This window comes from Mya arenaria, chromosome 3 (genome assembly GCF_026914265.1).
Source record: "Mya arenaria isolate MELC-2E11 chromosome 3, ASM2691426v1".
Classification (NCBI taxonomy): Eukaryota; Metazoa; Mollusca; class Bivalvia; order Myida; family Myidae; genus Mya; species Mya arenaria.
The window spans coordinates 82,110,244-82,135,190 of NC_069124.1; the positions used below are offsets into that span (position 1 = coordinate 82,110,244).

At 38.0% G+C, this 24,947-nt stretch overlaps 1 protein-coding gene across 2 annotated transcripts in view; it reads left to right on the top strand.

Moving 5' to 3' along the window:
• LOC128227722 (protogenin-like) overlaps positions 1-10,989 on the top strand; it is a 45,526-nt gene extending 34,537 nt beyond the window's left edge. Inside the window, exons 16-21 of one of the 2 annotated variants that reach the window (XM_052938505.1) lie at positions 142-318; positions 450-620; positions 2,892-3,003; positions 3,554-3,716; positions 4,234-4,422; positions 4,855-10,989. In XM_052938505.1, coding sequence (XP_052794465.1) covers positions 142-318; positions 450-620; positions 2,892-3,003; positions 3,554-3,716; positions 4,234-4,422; positions 4,855-4,881 — 839 coding nt within the window. In that variant the 3' untranslated portion in view covers positions 4,882-10,989. Of the gene's footprint in view, positions 1-141; positions 319-449; positions 621-2,891; positions 3,004-3,553; positions 3,717-4,233 lie in introns of both variants that reach the window. The other variant, XM_052938504.1, reaches the window with a different exon arrangement.
• Positions 10,990-24,947: the final 13,958 nt, after the last annotated feature.

The following is a 24,947-nucleotide window of genomic DNA, read 5'->3' on the forward strand; positions in this document are numbered from 1 at the left end:
TAAAAAAGTTTAACAAATTTATTGCTTATATATCTGTTTTGTTAATTATGTCGTGTGTACGCATAAGAATACATGGCAGACAAATGCTGTGATAAATATCTGAAACATTGATGCTAAAGTATAGCCGTGTTGTTTTGTTAGAACCTTCACCGCCGCAAATTCTTGTTGCGGAGAATGTGTCGCCGGGCAAGGTAAAGCTGGAGTGGGGGCCGCCGCGGCACCAAAATGGCATAATCACGTACTATATCATCTACTTCACACCGGGAAACCCGCTCAAAGGCGTCCCCGACGATTCATGGTCTTCCTTTCATCAAAATGGTTTGTACCGTTCACATAAATTCAAATTTCATAGGAAAATAATTTCTATTTTAACATTAAAAAAGACAAATAATGCTGACGTTATGATAAGATAAAATCTGGGTCTCATAAAAGCTGTTTTTGTTTGCCAGCTACGACTACCTCAGTTGTTCTTGAGGACTTGACTGGACGGCTGTATTTCTTCAAGCTGGGGGCGTGTACTAACGCGGGTGAAGGTCTCCCTACCCAGATTGTTAGTGTCGACGTGCGCACGTGCGACTCGTGTCCGGACTGCACGACCGAGACTGGCTGTAAAGTGAAAGGTACGTGACCCATCTGTGTTCGTGCGTCCATGCGTCTGTAAACAATTGCTTGTGAACACGATACAGTCTTCAGTATCTAGATATCCATTAGAGCTCGGTTCCTTTCGAAAACCAGCCAGATCCGCCCATGCATGCCTAGATTATGGCCCTTGATAGTATAACAAATTATATTGTGTAAACAATTGGTTGTGAACACGATACAGTCTTCATTTTCGATTGTATCTCGATGAAACTTTACAGTATCTAGATATCCATTAGAACTCGGTTCCTTTCGAAAACCAGCCAGATCCGACCATGCATGCCTAGATTATGGCCCTTGATAGAAAAAAAATGCTATTGTGTAAACACTAGCTTGTGAACAAGATACAGTCTTCAGTTTTGATTGTACCTCGATGAAACTTGTACAGTATTTAGATATCTATTAGAGCTCGGTTCCTGTCGAAAACCAGCCAGATCCGACCATGCATGCCTAGATTATGGGCCTTGAAAGTATTAAAAAATCAGTTCGTCTGTAAACAATTGCTTATGAACATGATACAGTCTTCAGTTTTGATTGTATCTCGATGAAACTTGTACAGTATTTAGATATTCATTAGAACTTGGTTCCTTTTGAAAACCAGCCAGATCTACCCATGCATGCCTGGATTATGGGCCTTGAAAGTATAAAAATGCTATTATAAGCTAAGTCTATTTTTAGCCAAGTCTACATGAGCGAAATCTATTTTTAGCCAAGTTTACATGTAAAGTCACAATTGCTTGTGAAGGTTTGTTCAAATTATGCCCCTTGGGTCATTACTGCCCCCCCCCACCCCACGGAGATTGTCCCGTAAGGGACCAGTGCGGCAAATGCAAACGACCTCGGCGACGTTGGCGGAGTCCCAGAGAAGAGGTCTCTTTTCTTTGTAAGGGACGGACCCCCCCCCCCTTAAATTGGGAAATGTTAAAAACCTTTTTGTCTGAAACCACTTTGCAAATCCTTGCTATTTTGGACAAGGCTTTATTTAGTGGTCCACTACCATGGTTGTTCAAATTATGCCCCTTGGGTCAAAACTGGAACTGCTCTGGGTGTCACAATTTTTATAGAGACTTATTTAAGAAATATTTTCAAAATCTTCTTGTTTCAAACCACAAGGCCCATACCTTTGATATTTGTTGTGGAGCATCATATGATGCAATTGAAACATTTGAAATAATGCCCCTTGGGCAAAAGTTGGCCCCACCCCTTTTGACTTATTTATTAATTTTTAAAGCTACAGTAATGAAATTTTGACCATGTGAACAGTTTTGGAAACTAGCATTAATGTTGTCCTCGGATGTCCTTGACTTTGACCTTTGACCGACTTTATTTTTAAAGCTACAGAAATGAAATTTTGACAATGAGTACAGTTTTGAAAGCATTTTTTTTACTCTCGGATTACCTTTACTTGGCACATATTAAAATAGTTCATGCAACTAATCTGCTTACAACACTTCCTGTCCTCAGATGTTGAACGTGCAGCGTTTTCAGCTAACCCAAACACTAAAAGTGAACTATATATTTGTTGCCTATTACTCAAACGTAAGTCATGCCAGTAGAGCATAGGCCCTTTTGGGCCTCTTGTTTTCGAAAACAACCTCGGATGTATGTCGGTACATCAGTTGAAGTAGTTCGTAAAATTTTGAATTATATCATTAATTAAATATAGTGTTTTAGAGTTTTATTTATTGATCTAAGTTTAAATTGATTGTCAGTGAAGTGTATTATTGCAAACATAATTCAGATTTCCAAGAGTTCAGTCATAAAGTTGAACTGTTAAATAAAATAAAAACGCCATCTACTTGAAGCGGACTTAAACCGGTACCTCTTTTTGAGTATGTAAACCGTCCAAATACATCCGAGGTTGTTTTCGATAAAAATGACCGAGGAGTTCCGAATGTAGAAGTCTCTGTTTGCACAATTTGCGACACCAATAGTAAGGGAAGTTGAACCGATAGGAAGGAGAAAGTTGTGCGTGTGAGAAGTAGTCTCCCATTGATCTTGTCTCATTCCATTTGTAACACAATAGATATTGCCCTAACTTACGTAAATATTCACAAACAAATATTTCAATGAACCTTATTGAAATGCATTGAAAATGGAACCTCGTGTCAAGGGGCCATGTTTTAAATGCAAGTGTATTGATTTTGTGAGTACATATTTCAATGAAAAATTGTGACATTCACTCAAAATGCTTAATCCAACGATATTTTGTCCTACATTCGTTGATAATATAACTATCCTGCCCTGTTTAGGAGGTCCTGAAGAAGACGGCGAGTTTAAACAGCGCCTGGGGATTCTGATTGGCTGCGGTGTTGGCGTCATGTGCATTGTCGTCTGCGTCACCTTTCTCGTGTACAAACACAAGTAAGGTGTTTATCATAGACAAAAACACGTACGACCTACTTCAAACATCCTTCTTGAACGATTACTATTCAACATAAATGATACTTTGTTTATCACATGTTACCAAAGTTATATACGTCTCAAACGAATATTCCGTACTCAGGTGCACGTGCAAATTTGGCTACGAAACATTGTAAAATTAAAAAGTTTAAAATGTGATAGAATCATGTCGGCGTTTTATTATTTGTTTGAATTTCAGAATGAAAACTTGACAGTATAAAATGGCCGAAATTTAAGTACTCTTAAAAGATAAAGAGCTGTTATGTAACCGGCTTCCTTTTTATATAACATTCAGATATTCGATTTTCAAACGTTTGTCTTTTATGATTTCTTGAGTGAAAGATATGAATATTATCCCAACAATTGTTCATGCCGAACTTATGAAACATATCGAAAAGTGGCCGGGTTTAGGTAGAGACATATTTAAAATCATTATTATTGCAGAACGCTGTGCGTAATATAACTATTTAAACATGGTAACCCAAAAAATCAAAATCCTCCTGTTTACCAGGAACCTGAGCCGTATGTATGCCGAGCGTGCTGCGGCGTTGAGCGCCCAGAAGCAGACCATCCAACAACCACCGGATGCCGGAGTCGCCCGCTACATGCACGACGCGCAGGCGTACTCACCTATGCTAAGCAGGATGATCGCAAACAAAGATGTCGAAAATGAGGTATAAAATGTAAACGACGTTTTAGCACTAAATTTCTTCAACTAAGATGATAAAAACTAATACAATATACCCACGCATTCAAGGGCTTCACATGATAAAAGAAAAGTAGGGTCGGTCGTAGTTATAATAATATTATACCACATACAATAGCTTATGGAATCGACTACACAAATATTTGAATTTTAGATGCCTTTGGTGAACCCACACTATTTGATTATAATTTGACAGGTTTCTGTGTGCAAAACAAGAACATATCAAAAACGCCTAACACATTTCTTTAAAGATTGTAAACAATTTAATTTCGTCTATTTTCATAATGAACACACTTAAACAGTGTTATTTCTTGTACATGTGGTTATACTTTATATAATTTTAAGTAATCATCCAGCAGATACCTGTAAAATGATACCACAATTGTATGGGGACAGCAGGCATCAACATTTCATATTCAGGTTAAGGGAGATATCTGTGTGGGGTCGGATTCCTCATATCATTCAAATCTGCACATTCTTTTAAGGCGGAGGACAATGACAGCGGGGCACTCCTATCGTGCAGCTCGAACGGAAGTGAACCCGGAAAGACCGCCTCCACCAACGTGGAATCCTGTGAGAGTAAGCTCGACTGCCTCGACTGCGAGCACCTGTCGTCACCTGGTAACCGACATGTGTTCCTGGTCGATGCCACTACCTCCAAAAATAGAGACTCTGTTAGTAGCCTTGGGTGTTCCGCTCATTCTGATGTCTGCTTTTATCCTAACACAGAAAATGTTAACATAGTAGCGGGGATGGCAAATTCCCGACCTGACAGTCAAACTTAAATATACAGGTTCTAATAAGCCCTTTGGCAGGTAATATTCATTTAATATACGGATACTGCTATGGAACTACCTCAGATTCACTAGAACAGGGAGAGCCTCATACGTGCTTTAGGCGATCAAAAGCCGCTCTGTCAGGAAATTTGTGGCCTCTGTTAGATCCTTATTCAGGGAAACAATTTTGAAAGTTCGGGTTATTATATTTCTTAATTACGATTGATTTATTGTATTCTGCTGTTTGGCATCTTCGTAATCTCAATGTTTGGCTTTTGATTTTCACTGTGGTTTACACGAACCAGTACTTGCCATTATATTTATCTTCAGACTTTAACACATATCTCATCGGTCTAAACGGACCCGCATTTTACAAAAAAACAGTGACCTCTCAGATGTTATGCCAGGGTTTAAGAAGGAAGACACAACCTGTACATCAGGTCCGATGATTTGTTGTCCTAGGAGCAATAGTGTACTCGTCAATGAGATAGCATCAATGCAGATATTTTCTATGTTTCGATATTTTTGCTCGTTGTGAATATCCCGGTATGTTGGAACCTAAGTCATTGCCATTCAAACTATCGTTAGTTAGTAAGTTATTATACTGGCATACCTGTGTGTTTGTAAATAGATATGTGCTTTATTTACATGTAGATGTCTACAAGCATGTTAATTGTTAATGTTTATAGTATGACAATGAAATGTCAGGTTTATGTTTTCTATGTATTATAATTGTTTGTTGCCATACTTATAGTTCCACATATATCTTAGGTGTTCTTTTGCAAACTGACAACTTTCAGATCTAGAGGACTTTTCTTATTTGAACTATTTCAAGAAAATATCTCACGAGGCTGGAATTGGGCCGAGCGTCTTTATACACGTTTTATTTAATATCTTCCCGTTTACTCCCGACGGTATGTCTGTTTTCCCTCATTACAACCAACCATCTGTTCTTACACTCTGTTTTAGGTTATTCTTTAGAATTGTCAATGCTGCGTCATCCTGTCCTCAATAAAATAATATGTTAGACTTCAATAGTTGTGAACATTCATAAAGCATCTGTTCACTTTAATTAGCCTCACTGTCGTTGACACACGTCATAATTGGGCATTAATCATGAAATGTTTTGATCCACCAGTCAAAAAAGTAGCCCGTCATAATTGCAGATGTATCATGCAAGTAATGCTTGCGTGTTTAAATCGCTCGTCGCTTCCACGTCCTACTTTGAGATATTTTCCTGAAAAAGCCCTTAAGCCTAACAAGTTATTGGATTGGTTTGTTAAATGTCAAAATTGGGCGGATTAAGTGAAGGTGATCAATTACGGAAGGTAATATTATCCTACAAGTGTGGAAGTATGAATGCTTTGGTTAGCGCATTAATCGGACACAAGTGGTCAGGGGCATAATTATTTTGATCATTTGTTTATAAGTTATGTTTTCACTGTAACCGATTTACAGCACGATTATTGACATAGATAATTACATTATATGACAGTGCACAATCAGTAAATCCCATTTAACAGCAAAGCACTTTAAAACATCAGTATTAGGGGGTTACGGCCCCGCCAATAGCGATGTTGACATTACTATACCTCACGCTTGGACCACTTCTCTACCATTTGTATATATACATTTCAAATAAAAAGATACGGCCTTCATTACCAATGGTCACAAGGAAAGTCGCAATCGTCTGATTTACGCCTCACTAAATTACTTTTTTTTATATTTCTGTCATCAGCACATTTTTTAAAAGGCCGTATCTTTTATCTGAATGTTCAAGTTGTATTGTAATTTGTACTAAATTAAATATGGAATTTATATACCTCAATTTGCCTAAATGTTTCATAACATGTCATCATCGATGTTTCTTTCCATTTTGCTATACCTTAGATGATATATTTTGCTGTTCTGTGTGTTTTTCACGGTTCTGTTTCTTTCAACGGCTTGTCCTTGTTACGTAGACGTCAATGTGCAACTTAAACATAACCATAAACATTTGACCAGTAAATTCATTTTAGTCGGCACAACGTACATTCAGGACTTTTGGGCCATTTCGTACACCATAAAATATACCTCGGTACATACAGATGCATTGATATGACTATCTACAACATTGTGAATGCCTAACAACCATGACATAATATTTGAGTTTATTCGTCTTTTATCATCGTTATTGATGTTTTTTTGACTGTTTTATGAATATAAATTATAAACCTGATGAATCAAATGACATGGTTTTTCTCCTGGCAGATGAAATAAGCAGAACTGTATAATTAGATCTGCATTTTATCAATGATATTTTCATGTATTTGTGTTTGTGTTTTCTGTACGTGGTATTACCTTAGCGGTAGGACCTCATTTTGTTCGAAGAAAAGAAGCCGGGCTATTATCATAGCCCTGGCGTCGAGGAATTGTCAAAGTCATGGCGTCGAGGTATATTCACATAGCCCTGGTGTCGAGGTTTTGTCGTAACCCAAGCGTCGATATCGCTGTCGGGGTCGGTGGCGTCGTCGGCTTGCAAAAACTAAAACCTTGGTCATTACTCAAAAAGTGTTCAAGATATTCATTTGAAACTAGGTACCCACGTTGCCAGAGACAATAATGCATGTAAAGCAAAGCACATAACTCGGCTTTAATCATTGTTGGGAAATGCAACCCTTTTGCCTAAAACATAACAGACGAGCGACGAACTTTATACATGAATACTTGATAAGCCTTTAGATATACATTCACCCGAGCAAGAAACGGACTAGGTACTCTTCTTATTCTAGTTCTGATATACAGGTTAGTTGTTGACAAATTGATAGTGGTATAAGCAGAATATTTCATCGCTTGCTTAGTTCAAATCATAGTGAAGAATTAAGTCACATGCCCTTTATTTTGTTTATTAACCTACCTAAGGAAGTCAATTTATTAATTTCGCATAGTTGATAAGCTATTAATTATAGTTAATGTGCTACGAATTAATCTGGATTTGTTCTGAATTCGCTATCGCTGTTTTGGGAGGTTTTTATTTAATTTTCAAACATGAATTTAATAACAAATTATTCCGCTTTAAAGGAGGACAATATAATTCTACACTGAATGCACAAAAGAATCTTTTTAATTTTAATGCATTATTATATTTGACTCCTTTGAAAAAATATAAGCCTTCACAAATGTGGGTTTGCAATTAATAGCAACGTGGCCAGAAATTCTCAAGTAAAAATGTTCCAAAATATCGCTAATATTTTTTTCTTACCCGAGAAAAGTGTTTCCTTACCAAGCCCTCTTTGTCTGAGATGCACAAGTGTATTTTAACGGCAAAAGTTTGACAGTTTCTAGTCGACTTGGCTGTTTTACGGATACCAATCGACTTGTTTTTCAGATACAAATATTGCTTTTCATATTATATACACTGATATAAATAATGTGTATATTATTACTATTATTATTATCATCATCATAAATATCATTGTTGCTATATGTGTTGCTATGTTGCGCATGTGATGTTTGTTGCTTTCTTATTTTGTAAGAACGTATTGAGATAATGTACACCTTCGATGGTGACCGTAATTCTAAATTTGGTTTTGAGTAAGTGTTGTCGACTCACTGGCTGTCATAGATGTTTGAATTTGCTTCGATAAATCAAAAATGTCTTCGGGGCGTATATCTATAGAACTCTGTTTTGCATATAGGCCATACATAGCAGGTAAAATCAATCAGGATTAATAAGTATTCTGTTGTATAAATGTACCAGTATTTTATTTAATATTTCGGGTTTGAAATTAGATTGATTAGAACCAAACATTCGTTTAAGTAGCCACAATGTATATAAGCTAAGCTTTTTTTGAATGTAAAAATCGCGTATTTAAGACTGTAGTTAAAGATTTATACAATCTAGATGCTGTTTCAATCACTAACTCAGGACCTGAATTGCCATGCACTCGCAGCCTGCTCATCATGTGAATCTCAGGAGGTTTCGTCTTGAGGTGACAAAGACTGTGTCAAGAAAACTGTGCAGTTAGGCCAGCAACATCATATAAGACGACGTGCTCTCTCTCCTTCTAAACTATATGCGCATCTTAACTAATGTTAATTTGAGTCAGTTCTCAGCTGCAAGTCGTCGCTGTATTGCAAAAGACATTGCTGATGAAATCACTTGAATGATGGCAGGTTTGATATTCGCTTCTCTCTTGACGAATATCATTTTGTAACGTTACCAAGGGCATTTTAAACCCAAACATTTTATATGCGAAGTGAATGCATGAACAAGTTCTTAAATAAACGAAATTGCATATTATACTTTCAAAGCGGTGTACAGCGTTTAATTGTATTTGTTTTTCAATAAAAAACAATCGTGCTCTTATTACAAGATGGTACTTCCGGAGAAAACAATACCTTTATAACATACTGTATGACATGCTGCTTACATTTTGTGCCAATACTATCTAGTTATATGTGAATTGTGTGAATGGTTCCTTCTAAGCACCATTGTCTGTTGTGTATTTTTCTAAATAGTCAACATCATGCCAGTGCATAGATTATATACATGTTGTAGAATGACTGAATCAGGTTTAAGTGTCAGTATATTTATTCGGACTAGATGTTTGAGTTCATAAGGAGTGTGTGTAACAATGCATGCAACACATACTCTATATTAGATACTGATAAAGGAATACGACTCCTACAAACATGCATGTTAGTTGCATGGTGGACCGTGAACATACTATTTTGATATCCTTTGGAAGGGTTTTAAATGTAAAACAATAATACTATTATTATAAACCAGAATTGTTGGCCTTCAAAGGCGGTATTTCAAATCCGATTTCAGTTTAGATAAAGAGCAAGAAAACAAACTGCAATGACGGTATATATAAAGAAATTTATGTAATTTATTTACAATACCCTTCCGAACAATATAAAATGTGTATGGGGTCACCCGGCATCAACAGTGTATGGTTTGTGAGTCCGGTTCCTTTATAATGTTCAAAACGAGTATACACAGTTTACGGCGTGTTACAGCTGTTGATACTGTCCATTGTGAGGAACATCTTTTTTCGATGTTTGTCTGTTTCCGTACTTGTTTTATTATGTGAATACACGCTAGAGTACTTAGCCGTGCTTATTACTATGTATGTACAATATTATCACGATACCTTAACAACAAATGTCTGTCGGTGGAACACCCGTATCAAACCGTCAATGTTTTGTATACCAATTACTCTCAAAAACGGTTTACCGCGTGTATCATTATGGGTAAAAATAAAAATGCTTATAACCTACGACCAACCTGATAGGGATATCTCGATTGCCTCCCTCGCCCCTTGAAATAGTGAAGAAGGAAGAGCGAAAGTTCTTTGTTACATTATCGCATTTTTAGTTCATTCAATTTCGCAGTAAACAAGTTTTCTCCTCCAAGTCCATAAAACAAACTCGCGATATTCAATGCTATGTTCTCGCCAGCTCGCCTCCGCATCCCAGACTTACTTTTAGACACGAATATGCAGAGGGATTTTACAATAACATACACACAGTCTCCGCAAATAATACATAATAATGAAAACTCGAATCTCAATTTTATCAGGAAACGAAACATATTAACATATTAAATTATTAATGAATAAAAAAAACGGAAGTGAAAATGAAATATGGCATCTTTTCATGGATTTCGAGCAGAAATCTCAAATGTTTACAGTATGAGTTGAACGAAAAAGAACGATGCAATTATTTAACATTAAATCTCGCGTATTTTTCCTTTGGCAATTTCAATGGACGAGAGGCAGACAGCGATGTTCAAAACTGGATTTGGTAGAAACCTGATATGTATCGACTAACGATTTCCCTTTGTGGTCGGTTGACTTTCTTGTTCATTCACATTGCTCATTTACATTTAAAATGACAGTTTTTAATTTAGATGATGTATAATTTAAACAACACTAAAGACGTTATGTTATGAGGATGCTGTAACGTTATCCATTTACTAATACTTTGAGTGCAATTGAGCAAAAAGTGCTCAGTTCGTGACTCTATGAAGGTTGCCGTCTTTCCATCGTCTTTTATACATCTGTATACACTCGTGTGAATTGTTTTATAACTAATTCAAATCATACATGGATACGATTATTTTTTTCTGGACGAAAAGGAGTAGTTTCAACATTTTTGGAACACATGCAGATCGCTATTGCCAATAATGGCAGATGTAACAATACTCCAGGAAGCGATATTGCCCTCCTTATATATACATTTTTTGTCAAAATACATTGTGAAAAATCAATATTTGGTTTCATTTTCGTTTGTCGTTGCATTTTACACTGTGCATTCTTCTGTTCTTCTGTTGATGTATTCTTGAGTAGAAATACGTTTCTTAACATATTTGAACTTTGTTTGAATATACTTTGTATAAGGAGCATTAAGATAATTCGGTGTTGTTCGATGTTCTTGTTGTTTACAGGTGCATTATTAGGTTAATAAAATATAGAAATAAGACAAGATTGTTCTGCATTTTATTAATGACATTATCCCATGGTACCTATTACTACAGTGGCACCACTTTTCAACCTGCATTAAGTGGTCACCTGCCTTAAGCAGCCAATTTGACCATTTCCCAATGGTGGCAACTGAATATAGGTTATACTGTATTCTATTATGAGGGATTAGTTTTATCCGCTAAGTCCCGGTTGGTGAAAGAATTATTTTTAAATACATTTTTATCGAAAGAAACACTGAAGACATATGTCGATCTGACATCGACTAACAAATATTTGATCCCAGATAATGACTGCTCAAAAATCTGCAATGAATAATTCCGGTATTTGTGCAGCATCGTTATTACTTGAGTGTAAATATATAATGTCCAAGCAAGGAAACATCACATCACATGATCCCTCCAGTATGTCTCCTTCAAACGACGTTGAGAATTTTCTCCCCTAGTCCGAGGTCTCAGAGTCCCAGAATTATGATCTTTACTTTACTAGTAGTCATATTGGTTTAGTTTTGTATGCATTTCCTTCAGAAAATGTAAAATATATAATATGAAATGGTCAAAATCATTGTTTATTTTCATAAAAAGGAAAAGGTCAACATTTTTTTAACCAGCTAATACTTTTCTGCACCTTCACCAACTAACATATTTGAAATAACATGGCTGGATTTTTTTTTACTAGAGGCACTTTTTATCAGAGGAATATGTTTAATTTTGAAGTTTTAGATAATGTAGAATGCTGCATTTGAAGAGCCACATAGGATAATGCGCCAGTGGCTATAATTTTGTTTCAATATTTAATTACTCAATTTGCTGAAAACGCCATGTTTTACGTATAATATCGAGTCATTTATATGATGTTATATGATGTGTGGGGTACCGCTGGTTCTGAATTTGAAATAGTTAAATGGTATGCATTGTATATATTAGCTGTGTGAAGTTAGCTAAACATACGACATTGGACATTGGACATTCAAAAGTGAAAGTCGTGCTAGCACGACATTAGACATTGGACATTCAAAATCGAATGTTGTGCGGGCACGACATTGGACATTGGACATTCAAAAGTGAAAGTCGTGCTAGCACGACATTAGACATTGGACATTCAAAATCGAATGTTGTGCGGGCATGACATTGGACATTGGACATTCATAAGTGAAAGTCGTGCTAGCACGACATTGGACATTGGACATTCAAAATCGAATGTTGTGCGGGCACGACATTGGACATTGGACATTCAAAAGTGAAAGTCGTGCTAGCACGACATTGGACATTCAAAATCGAATGTTGTGCGGGCACGACATTGGACATTGGACATTCAAAAGTGAAAGTCGTGCTAGCACGACATTGGACATTGGACATTGGACATTCAAAATCGAATGTTGTGCGGGCACGACATTGGACATTGGACATTCAAAAGTGAAAGTCGTGCTAGCACGACATTGGACATTCAAAATCGAATGTTGTGCGGGCACGACATTGGACATTCAAAAGTGAAAGTCGTGCTAGCACGACATTGGACATTCAAAATCGAATGTTGTGCGGGCACGACATTGGACATTGGACATTCAAAAGTGAAAGTCGTACTAGCACGACATTGGACATTGGACATTAAAAATCGAATGTTGTGCGGGCACGACATTGGTCATTGGACATTCAAAAGTGAAAGTCGTGCTAGCACGACATTGGACATTGGACATTCAAAATCGAATGTTGTGCGGGCACGACATTGGACATTGGACATTCAAAAGTGAAAGTCGTGCTAGCACGACATTGGACATTGGACATTCAAAATCGAATGTTGTGCGGGCACGACATTGGACATTGGACATTCAAAAGTGAAAGTCGTGCTAGCACGACATTGGACATTTAAAATCGAATGTTGTGCGGGCACGACATTGGACATTGGACATTCAAAAGTGAAAGTCGTGCTAGCACGACATTGGACATCGGACATTCAAAATCGAATGTTGTGCGGGCACGACATTGGACATTGGACATTCAAAAGTGAAAGTCGTGCTAGCACGACATTGGACATTCAAAATCGAATGTTGTGCGGGCACGACATTGGACATTCAAAAGTGAAAGTCGTGCTAGCACGACATTGGACATTGGACATTCAAAATCGAATGTTGTGCGGGCACGACATTGGACATTGGACATTCAAAAGTGAAAGTCGTGCTAGCACGACATTGGACATTGGACATTCAAAATCGAATGTTGTGCGGGCACGACATTGGACATTCAAAAGTGAAAGTCGTGCTAGCACGACATTGGACATTGGACATTCAAAATCGAATGTTGTGCGGGCACGACATTGGACATTGGACATTCAAAAGTGAAAGTCGTGCTAGCACGACATTGGACATTGGACATTCAAAATCGAATGTTGTGCGGGCACGACATTGGACATTGGACATTCAAAAGTGAAAGTCGTGCTAGCACGACATTGGACATTGGACATTCAAAATCGAATGTTGTGCGGGCACGACATTGGACATTGGACATTCAAAAGTGAAAGTCGTGCTAGCACGACATTGGACATTGGACATTCAAAAGTGAAAGTCGTGCTAGCACGACATTGGACATTGGACATTCAAAATCGAATGTTGTGCGGGCACGACATTGGACATTCGCAAGTGAAAGTCGTGCTAGCACGACATTGGACATTCAAAATCGAATGTTGTGCGGGCACGACATTGGACATTGGACATTCAAAAGTGAAAGTCGTGCTAGCACGACATTGGACATTGGACATTCAAAATCGAATGTTGTGCGGGCACGACATTGGACATTCAAAAGTGAAAGTCGTGCTAGCACGACATTGGACATTGGACATTCAAAATCGAATGTTGTGCGGGCACGACATTGGACATTGGACATTCAAAAGTGAAAGTCGTGCTAGCACGACATTGGACATTGGACATTCAAAATCGAATGTTGTGCGGGCACGACATTGGACATTGGACATTCAAAAGTGAAAGTCGTGCTAGCACGACATTGGACATTGGACATTCAAAATCGAATGTTGTGCGGGCACGACATTGGACATTGGACATTCAAAAGTGAAAGTCGTGCTAGCACGACATTGGACATTGGACATTCAAAAGTGAAAGTCGTGCTAGCACGACATTGGACATTGGACATTCAAAATCGAATGTTGTGCGGGCACGACATTGGACATTGGACATTCAAAAGTGAAAGTCGTGCTAGCACGACATTGGACATTGGACATTCAAAAGTGAAAGTCGTGCTAGCACGACATTGGACATTGGACATTCAAAATCGAATGTTGTGCGGGCACGACATTGGACATTGGACATTCAAAAGTGAAAGTCGTGCTAGCACGACATTGGACATTGGACATTCAAAAGTGAAAGTCGTGCTAGCACGACATTGGACATTGGACATTCAAATCGAATGTTGTGCTGGCACGACATTGGACATTGGACATTCAAAAGTGAAAGTCGTGCTAGCACGACTTTCACTTTTGAATGTCCAATGTCCAATGTCGTATGTTTAGCTAACTTCACACAGCTGTTTATATTTAGTTCTGGCTTCCATAACTTTAATGTTGATATTTATTTTTTTGATGTTTACAACACATTATCCAAAAAAGGTAATATATAACGTGTTCGCTGAAGTTCTTTAGCTATTTACATTAGCCATACATGTTTATCTTTTTTTTTTATCTTGACCAGTACAAAGCATTTTACTTTGATCAAATATATTTTCACAATATCTGATTTACTTTCAAAGCGTCAAAATGTATAGACGTACATTGAAGATGTCTTCAGTTACAGCAAGCGATAGCGATTTCTGTATAGGTATTACATCTAGATCCCCTATATCAAACCTGGGGTCATAAAACCTAATTGATATAGTGTCTACATTGCATCTCCGTAGTGCCACGACACTACGACATCCACATGTCCAGATAAATATGGAGTTCGAATCTTGTCCATCAACGGACGTGGTAGGTAACTATGTCTAAGTTTTTAAACAATAGGCAAAATGGAACGTGATTGTTTAGAGAAATAATTCTTTACTCCTTGGTTTGAATAAAAAGGCAAGGTAGCCTGAGGAAAACTCATAGAAGTTCTACGGCACCTATTGGACAAACACATATGATACATGTTATCATTTTTTATTAACATACACATGTTGGAACGATACAATTGCAATAAATGAATGGCTTATATATTCATTATTATAACATAACTTACGGAACAGGAGTGATATAACCCCATGCAATATTTTTCATATATAACTAGTGTAATAACTATGCAAATTAGGTAACCGCATCACAGAAAAATGTATTCATACGCGCTGTCGAAAACGTAAACAAACATCAGAAACAATGTTTCAAAACAAATCCTGTCGATGTCAACAAACTCAGCTCAACGATAAACGAATGATGAAGAAGGCTTGGTTTAATCCAAACAAACGACCCCCTGCTCACAGCGCCAGAAAATACCTCGTGCAGGAATTAAATCATGAATGACAACAATGTTCCTGCGTACATGATTATGCAAATAGGGGGACACAAGAACACTGCATCTTTAAACAACCGTAGCCACATAAATCCAAATCAACACAAGGAAATATCCAACATTCTGTACTCCAATGAAAATACCTGTACAATGCTAAGTCTATGCACACAGTTCGCCTGCAATGCTCAAGTTCACACAGTCACTGATTCCACACGAAATCGCACTTTTTCTGTTGGATTTTAGAACAGTTTTGATGCTCCATTTCACGGAGGTAAAACTCATTGTGCATATCCATCAAATGAAAAAATCCATGATGTTAACCAACAGCTACAAAGCGAATTCGCACTTCTGAAAGCGACTGTGACGCTGACGAACAGTCTTTTTAAACTTCAACCGCCAAATGACATGTACACACTCGCGTGATTACTAATGATGTCACGCAGTTATGACATTGCTCTAATTGTTGATTTGCTTGATTTATTTGGATTGAAATATGTTCGCTTTTTTAAGTGAAACCTTTGAAAATTGGTTGATAATTGAGACATGAAATATGTTTTTATTGTAAATAACACGAGAATGTGTATTGAAGAAACTTTGACCTGTATTTGGACCGTAATTGAGTTATGTTATAATTAGAATCTCAAATTCGTGATTATTTTGTATCAACTTTATCAAACTCGTCAGTTAAAAACGATAAACATTTCTATCATTTTAAAATGAACTCGTTTAATAAATTTGATACAAAATAAACACTCATTTGCGATCCTCTATATGTGAAGTATAGCTAACATTAAATGCTTCCGATATAAATTTGCTTAACATAAATGTGTCAGATTTTTTTGTGTATAATGCAGCTGTTCAAGTTTAAACATACTAGGTGAAACTCTATTATAACATCTATATAGGTTTCTCTTTACTGAACAGTTGGTGTACACTAAAACATAAAATTAAATCCGTCTTGTATTTAATTTGAATCACACACTAAACAATGACATGAATGATATATACCAGTATACACTCTCCGAATATGACCTACATTTTTAGTCAATGATACTGCAGTAAGGCAATCATTAAGTACTAGGTTTAATCATAAAGACTTTCAACTTTCGAGGGTGTTTAAAGGTCCGCCTTCTGACCCTCATTCGATACACACTCCCTCCGTCAGAGTTTGCGTTGACATTATGTGTCAGCCAATGAGGAAGTATTCTAAGAAGTATTCGCTTCGCTCAATTCGCCCATTCTAAATTATAAAAAAATATTACTTCATGTCATCTGACTATTAACTAAACAATGAGAACATATACGTTATTTTGTGAAAGCAATGCTATGATTTTTAAATTCTATACCATCTAATTAAGATTCAAGTTCAAATGAAATTCTCTATATACACTATTCAACACCATTTATATTTGCAAAGCATTACACTGGTCATTCGTCGCAACAATACCTTATGATTTGTGAACGGCTAATATCATCTTCCAGCCATTTAAAGAGGCCATTGTCTATCTACATTATCTACTCTCCCTTCGAACGACACTATCATGGGAACATTTTCCGGTATAAGTCGAAACGGCAACCAATCTGCAATGACCCTTTCATGCGGGAAAAGATACCCGCTTGATGACTCCCCCTACATTTACACGGATACAAAATATATCCTTATCGTTAATGAAGAAGGTTTAATCCAACACTTGTATCATTATGTAATTTCTATTATTTAAATGCCTTCCTGAATGTTTCAACGAATGCGAATGACAATTCAACTCGATTTACAAGTCCTAGATTCAGTTTAAATATTTACGTCATGCTTTACAAGAATAGAAACAAAACTTGATGTAATTTAAACAGGAAGCAATACGTGTAAATATGTAGATCTGTGTGTTTACCCCAGAACAAATGAGCACGACATGTTCTGTGTTTACCCAAGAACAGATGAGCACAACATGCTGTGTGTTTACCCCAGAACAAATGAGCAAGACATGTTCTGTGTTTACCCAAGAATAGATGAACACAACATGCTGTGTGTTTACCCCAGATCAAATGAGCACGACATTTTCTGTGTTTACCCAAGAACAGAAGAGCACAACATGATGTGTGTTTACTCCAGAACAAATGAGCAAGACATGTTCTGTGTTTACCAAAGAACAGATGAGCACACCACCCTGTGTGTTTACCCAATGACAAATGAGCACATTATGCTGTGCGTTTACCCAGTGACAAATAAGCACATTATGCTGTGTGCTTACCCAATGACAAATGAGCAAAGTTTGCTGTGTGTTTACCGCAGAACAAATGAGCAAAACATGTTCTGTGTTTACCGCAGAACAAATGAGCAAAACATGTTCTGAATTTACCGCAGAACAAATGAGCAAAACATGTTCTGTGTTTACCCAAAGAGAGATGAGCACACCAAGCAGTGTATTTACTCCAGAACAAATGAGCACAGCTTGTTCTGTGTTTACCCCAAGACAGATGAGCACACCAAGCTCTGTGTTTAATCCAGAACCCATGAGCACAGCATGTTATGTGTTAACCCCAAGACGATGAGCACACCAGGCTTTGTGTTTACCCAAAAACAAATGAGCACACCAAGCTGTGCGTTTACACAAACACAGGTAGGCACATTAAGCTGTGTGTTTACCCGAAAAACAGATAGGCACAACATGCCGTGTGTTTACCCAAAGAGAAATAGGCACAACATGCCGTGTGTTTACCCAAAGACATATAGGCACAACATGCCGTGTGTTTCCCCCAGAGACAGATAGGCACAACAAGCAGTGTGTTTACACAAAGAAAGGTAGGCACATTAAGCTGTGTGTTTACCCAAAGACAGATAGGCACAACATGCCGTGTGTTTAAACAAAGACAGATGAGCACAACATGCGTGTGTGTACCTAAATACCGATTGGCACAACATGTTGTGTGTTTACCCAAAGACAGATAGGCACAACATGCCGTGTGTTTACACAAAGACAGATAGGCACAGCATGCCGTGTGTGTACCTAAATACCTATTGGCACAACATGTTGTGTGTTTACCCAAAGACAGATAGGCACAACATGCCTAGTGTTTACACAAAGACAGATAAGCACAACATGCCGTGTGTTTACCCAAAGACATATGAGTACAACAAGCTGTGTGTTTACCCAAAGACAGATGAGCACAACATGCCGTGTGTTTACCCAAAGACAGATAGGCACAACATGCCGTGTGTTTACCCAAAGACAGATGAGCACAACATGCCTGGTGTTTACCCAAAGACAGATGAGCACAACATGCTGGGTGTTTACCCACAACATGCCGTGTGATTACCCAAAGACAGATAGGCACAACATGCCGTGTGTTTACTCAAAGACAGATGAGCACAACATGCTGGGTGTTTACCCAAAGACAGATAGGCACAACATGCCGTGTGTTTACCCAAAGACAGATGAGCACAACATGCTGTGTGTTTACCAAAAGACAAATGAGCACAACATGCCGTGTGTTTACCCAAAGACAGATAGGCACAACATGCCGTGTGTTTACCCAAAGACAGATATGCACAACATGCCGTGTGTTTACCCAAAGACAGATTAGTACAACAAGCTGTGTGTTTACCAAAAGAGAGATAAGCACAACATGCCGTGTGTTTACCCAAAGACAGATAGGCACAACATGCCGTGTGTTTACCCAAAGACAGATAGGCACAACATGCCGTGTGTTTACCCAAAGACAGATTAGTACAACAAGCTGTGTGTTTACCAAAAGACAGATGAGCACAACATGCCGTGTGTTTACCCAAAGAAAGATAGGCACAACATGCCGTGTGTTTACCCAAAGACAGATGAGTACAACAAGCTGTATGTTTACCCAAAGACAGATGAGCACAACATGTCGTGTGTTTACCCAAAGACAGATGAGTACAACAAGCTGTGTGTTTACCCAAAGACAGATAGGCACAACATGCCGTGTGTTTACCCAAAGACAGATGAGTAAAACGAGCTGGGTGTTTACCAAAAGACAGATGAGCACAACAAGCTGTGTGTTTACCAAAAGACAGATGAGCACAACATGCTGTGTGTTTACCCAAAGACAGATGAGCACATCAAGTTGTGTGTTTACCCAAAGACAGATGAGCACAACATGCTGTGTGTTTACCCAAAGACAGATGAGTACAACAAGCTGGGTGTTTACCAAAAGACAGATGAGCACAACATGCTGTGTGTTTACCCAAAGACAGATAGGCACAACATGCCGTGTGTTTACCCAAAGACAGATGAGCACAAAATGCTGGGTGTTTACCCAAAGACAGATGAGCACAACATGCCGGGTGTTTACCAAAAGACAGATGAGCACAACATGCCGGGTGTTTACCAAAAGACAGATGAGTACAACAAGCGGTGTGTTTACCCACAACATGCCGTGTGTTTACCAAAAGACAGATGAGCACACCAAGCTGTGTGTTTACCCAAAGACAGATGAGCACAACATGCTGTGTGTTTACCCAAAGACAGATGAGTACAACAAGCTTTGTGTTTACCCAAAGACAGATAGGCACAACATGCCGTGTGTTTACCCAAAGACAGATGAGCACAACATGCTGGGTGTGTACCCACAACATGCCGTGTGTTTACCCAAAGACAGATGAGTACAACAAGCTGTGTGTTTACCAAAAGACAGATGAGCACAACATGCCGTGTGTTTACCCAAAGACAGATGAGCACAACAAGCCGTGTGTTTACCAAAAGACAGATGAGTACAACAAGCTGTGTGTTTACCCAAAGACAGATGAGCACAACATGCTGTGTATTTACCCACAACATGCCGTGTGTTTACCAAAAGACAGATGAGTACAACATGCTGGGTGTTTACCCACAACATGCCGTGTGTTTACCCAAAGACAGATGAGCAGAACATGCCGTGTGTTTACCCAAAGACAGATAGGCACAACATGCCGTGTGTTTACCTAAGGACAGATAGGCACAACATGACGTGTGTTTACCCAAAGACAGATAGGCACAACATGCCCTGTGTCATAGGGTGTGACTTTTATATTTCAATAAAAGTGTTACAAATATATTTATTTGTATTTTGTTAAAATACCCTAATTCTCATTTATTACTCCGCCCCGTAAATTATCAGGTTTGGTACCTTTTACATATAGTGTAGTGTAGTTTGTTAAATATCGAGTAATAGTATATATTAACCTAAAACTAATCCGTCAGTGTTTTAAATTAACCAATCAACTTATTAATACTTTCACTTTTAAGTCAACAAATCTTCACGTACAACGCCATTTTTATACGGTGCTTTTCTATCCAATTTATGCAGCTACTTATTTAGAATACTGCAGGTAATTCATTAAATCCCGTTAATATAATCTGTTATCTTTGTATTGATCTATAGTGTTATAGGTTTTTGTATGTCGTGAGATATTTACATTGCTTCAATGTATTGTTTAATGATCGCGCCATTGTTTATCTGAAATTCTGTGTTCGAGTATTTGTACATGTTCTATGTTAGATTATATACTTTATCATTTAAGCATTGTTTAGGAGGATGACGATGACGTCGATAGTATAGGTACTATTAAAATGATTGGCACGAATTCACGTTTGTTCTGTTCCCCATCTACCGCCCAGTAGAGGTCATAGGTGGCCCGGCAACACGTGTGTGTACGTAAAGACCGATTGGCACAACATGCTGTGTGTTTACCCAAAGACAGATAGGCGCAACATGCCGTGTGTTTACCCAAAGACAGATTAGTACAACAAGCTGTGTGTTTACCAAAAGACAGATGAGCACAACATGCCGTGTGTTTACCCAAAGACAGATAGGCACAACATGCCGTGTGTTTACCCAAAGACAGATAGGCACAACATGCTAGGTGTTTACCCAAAGACAGATAGGCACAATATGCTAGGTGTTTACCCACAACATGCCGTGTGTTTACCCAAAGACAGATAGGCACAGCATGCCGTGTGTGTACCTGAAGACCGATTGGCACAACATGTATACAATTGAAGTGCACATGACAGCTTTTCATGACGACCAGTGCATATGCTAATCCTGAGGATGCAGTTGTATGATCTGCTATTACGGAGACTCGGGAATAGAAGCTTACGAAAGATAGAAATTGCCTACGTCTTCTGGATTAAATCAATTTTAGCTTTTTGAAAAGGTTCTTACTTGGACGGGGCATACGAAATATAACCTTAATGTGTTTTATTTAAATATTTCCATGGAATTTGGCGCGTTTACTGGAACATGAACATTCACTAAACACTAAAACTGAAAATCGAAGGCGTGTTGGATTTAATGACTCAAAATATACAATACAATTAGCGTACAATACATGTTGAGATTGGGTTTAAAATCATGCTATTTCAACGATAAATAAGCACTTTTATTTTACTACTCGCTCTATCCCAAAAATTGACAAACCAAACACTAGTTCGTTCGCTCGCCCCAGTTTCCTTTAGACAAAAATCTGATGACCATGATACCAATGTGGTTGAGTTTTAACATTGTTTTGGAGATAATTTTATGGTGTTAAATTTACTCTTCCTTACACGGATGTACGCAAATTAGCCAGTATTTTATTATCTGCAATTACAACAGACGTCACGTAATGTAATAATCATAACTATAATAAGAAGCTGTTTCCAGTTTCAACAAGCCTAATAAATTTATCGGCTTGTGAACGACAGGAACACGAGATCGGGCTCCCCAGAGAACCTCCCGCCATCAGGGCTGGTTTTTGTCTAATCCTACTTCTAACGAACGTCGCTTCGTCATGTGTTCCACAGCCAGGAACTAGCGTGTCGAAGGAGATGATGGTGAACCGAATTAGTCGACTAACCGAATGAGCAGTTTTAAACGTGATCTTGAGAAATTGTATTTTGTAAAATATTTAAGGATTGATCCGTATTTTACGTGCGTTCATGCAATATGAGAACGCTCGTAATCGACATATGAAGCGGTAACGCGCTTTTTAGGAAATTTGCAAGAACAAATCATTAATATAACGAGATGGTGTATTTTGTGACATAATGACTGGTGCAATTGTTATTTCATTTTTATTCGTCGTAAAAATGAGTACGCTCATGGTGTGTGTCGTCCCAATACTGGTGTAGAGCTTATTCTGAAAGACATGCATCTATATAATCTACTAAAAACTCTGACATTAAACTGACTTGTTTATAAGTTGTATTATTAAAAGAAAAGTATATTTCAACGTACAACCTTAATGCAAAACATTGTTTTATACACTTTGGCCATTTGAAGCAAAATATTTACACCAACTGTGTTAGTCGATATCAAAAACAGAGCAGAGCAGTTAGCTAGTAACTAGTTCGTCTGCAATGTATTTTATGAACTCTTTGAGGACTGCTGGTAACTCTCAACGCGCGTACATAAGCGTGTACAGAAGCATTACTGTGTTCTAGTTACTGAAACATGTCACCAGTATGTTACCACAGAACATACACACGTAGACGGGAATTTACATGTGTATAACCGGGTTCAGAAAGACCTTCAACGCGATTTTGCCGTGTAAGGTAATAATTTTCACAGATCACATTGACATAAAAAAGTATTCATATTTCATATTATACGACTGTCTACATATGCTCTACAGATTGTTGGATTATGACTTCAGAAATGTACTGGTATTTTGGTTTCAAGACCTGCACTTGTAGTATTTGAGGCCTGATGAAGCGTTATTAAGGCTGTAATATATATATTATATTTGTTAAACTCAAGCTTCAATCAAATGTAAGGGGGTCACCCTTTGTTTTCACGACAACAACAACATATAGCGGCATGCACACAAGAATCTCAAAACTGGGATATGTCGGTAGACCTTTGGGAAAAAGTTGAAGTTTCCTGAGGAAGTGGCCCATACCACCCTTCGGCCAGACATAGTTCTTTAGTCAAGGTCTCAAAAGCAGGTTGTATTGGTGGAGCTAACAGTACCCTTGGAAGGGAGATGTGAGGAGGCATACGAGCTGAAGAAGGAAAAATACCAGGACTTGGGAGAGCTGCAGAGAGTGCGTCCATTTGGCTCTGGCTACGACGCAGTGAACTGACTTGGAAGCCAACATAGACGATGCCCCGCCATCTAGAGGGTGTACCAAGATAAGGGGCGAAACACTCGCCTGAGGACGTCTATGTTAAGCAGTACAGCTGTATCTTTACAACACATAGTGAGCCAAGGCTCAAGCACTCTGAAATTGTGCTGCTGCAATGTGACAACGATCTCAAATTTACGTCATATCTTCCGCTGATAACATGTGGTTTACAAACCTACGCAAAGGTACTTTTAAAAGAATAATTAACATTTGAGTCGATTAAATAATAAGTAAGTGTTTATCAATTCTACTGGTCGTTCGGTAAGGCCTTCCATTTCACGCACACCGATATGAGTAAGTGAGAGTCTCAGAATACATTCCTTCAAAGTCTTTTGTAGATGATTAGCAATATTGACCTTCAGTGATACAACGAATAACGAAACGCATAGGTGACATTTAAAGTACAAATGTATTTTTTTTCAATGCTATTTCGATTTATATTACAAAATCAAACAAATACCTTGGTAAGAAGAAGCTTGAATTTTAGTAATTTTACTGGTGGGTCATATTTTTAACCTTATAAGAAATGACAAATGTACGTGGGATGCAAACAATTAAATTCATGACAACGACGAACAAAATGTCGATGCCAATTTCTGAAGACGTTCTTGGTTTAGTTATCAGAATTGATATTTTGGAGGTTCAATTGAAAAGGATCGTTTTCATTAGTCTGAATTCAACGGTACTAGTTAGTATCTATTCTAAATCACCAATACGAAGCTCGGTATATTTTCAAAGAACGAGGGGGGATTATTATCTCGAATACAGATAAAACACCAGGTAATTGATACTACAACATATGCTCACTATTTCACAATTACGCTCATTATCTCCAACAACGCCTTCAGAAGGTTAACATTCTCTGTCTGCAGGGTACAGCAGCACATATTACAGAGGTATTCGTGAACTTACAGAAATAATTACAATACTGAGAGAAGATTACTAACCTTTTAGGCTCACAACTTCACTCGTAATTTTCGTCATACAATTCTTTGATACCACGTGTTTACCGTTAACTTATTTTCGCAATTTGAAAATGCTAAAGGATTTTAAATGTTATGTTAAGTAATGCACTCCCGGCATTGTTGTTATGAAAGAAATGAAGGCTAATGTCGTTGTCAAATCAGGTTCTTATATATAATATGTTTGTTGGCTGATTTCAACCCGCCAAGACTGACAGAGAAGGACATTGCCAGTTGGAACTTAATAAAAACCTACGGTTCAAACTGTAGCTCGGCAACGTTTGCAATTCAATTAAGGAATGAATTGCGTGGTTGATGTCAGTATCGGGGTAATGAACGCTATTTGCCTGGTCAAAAAGTACCCGTGGAGTCCTTCGGACTCCATACACTT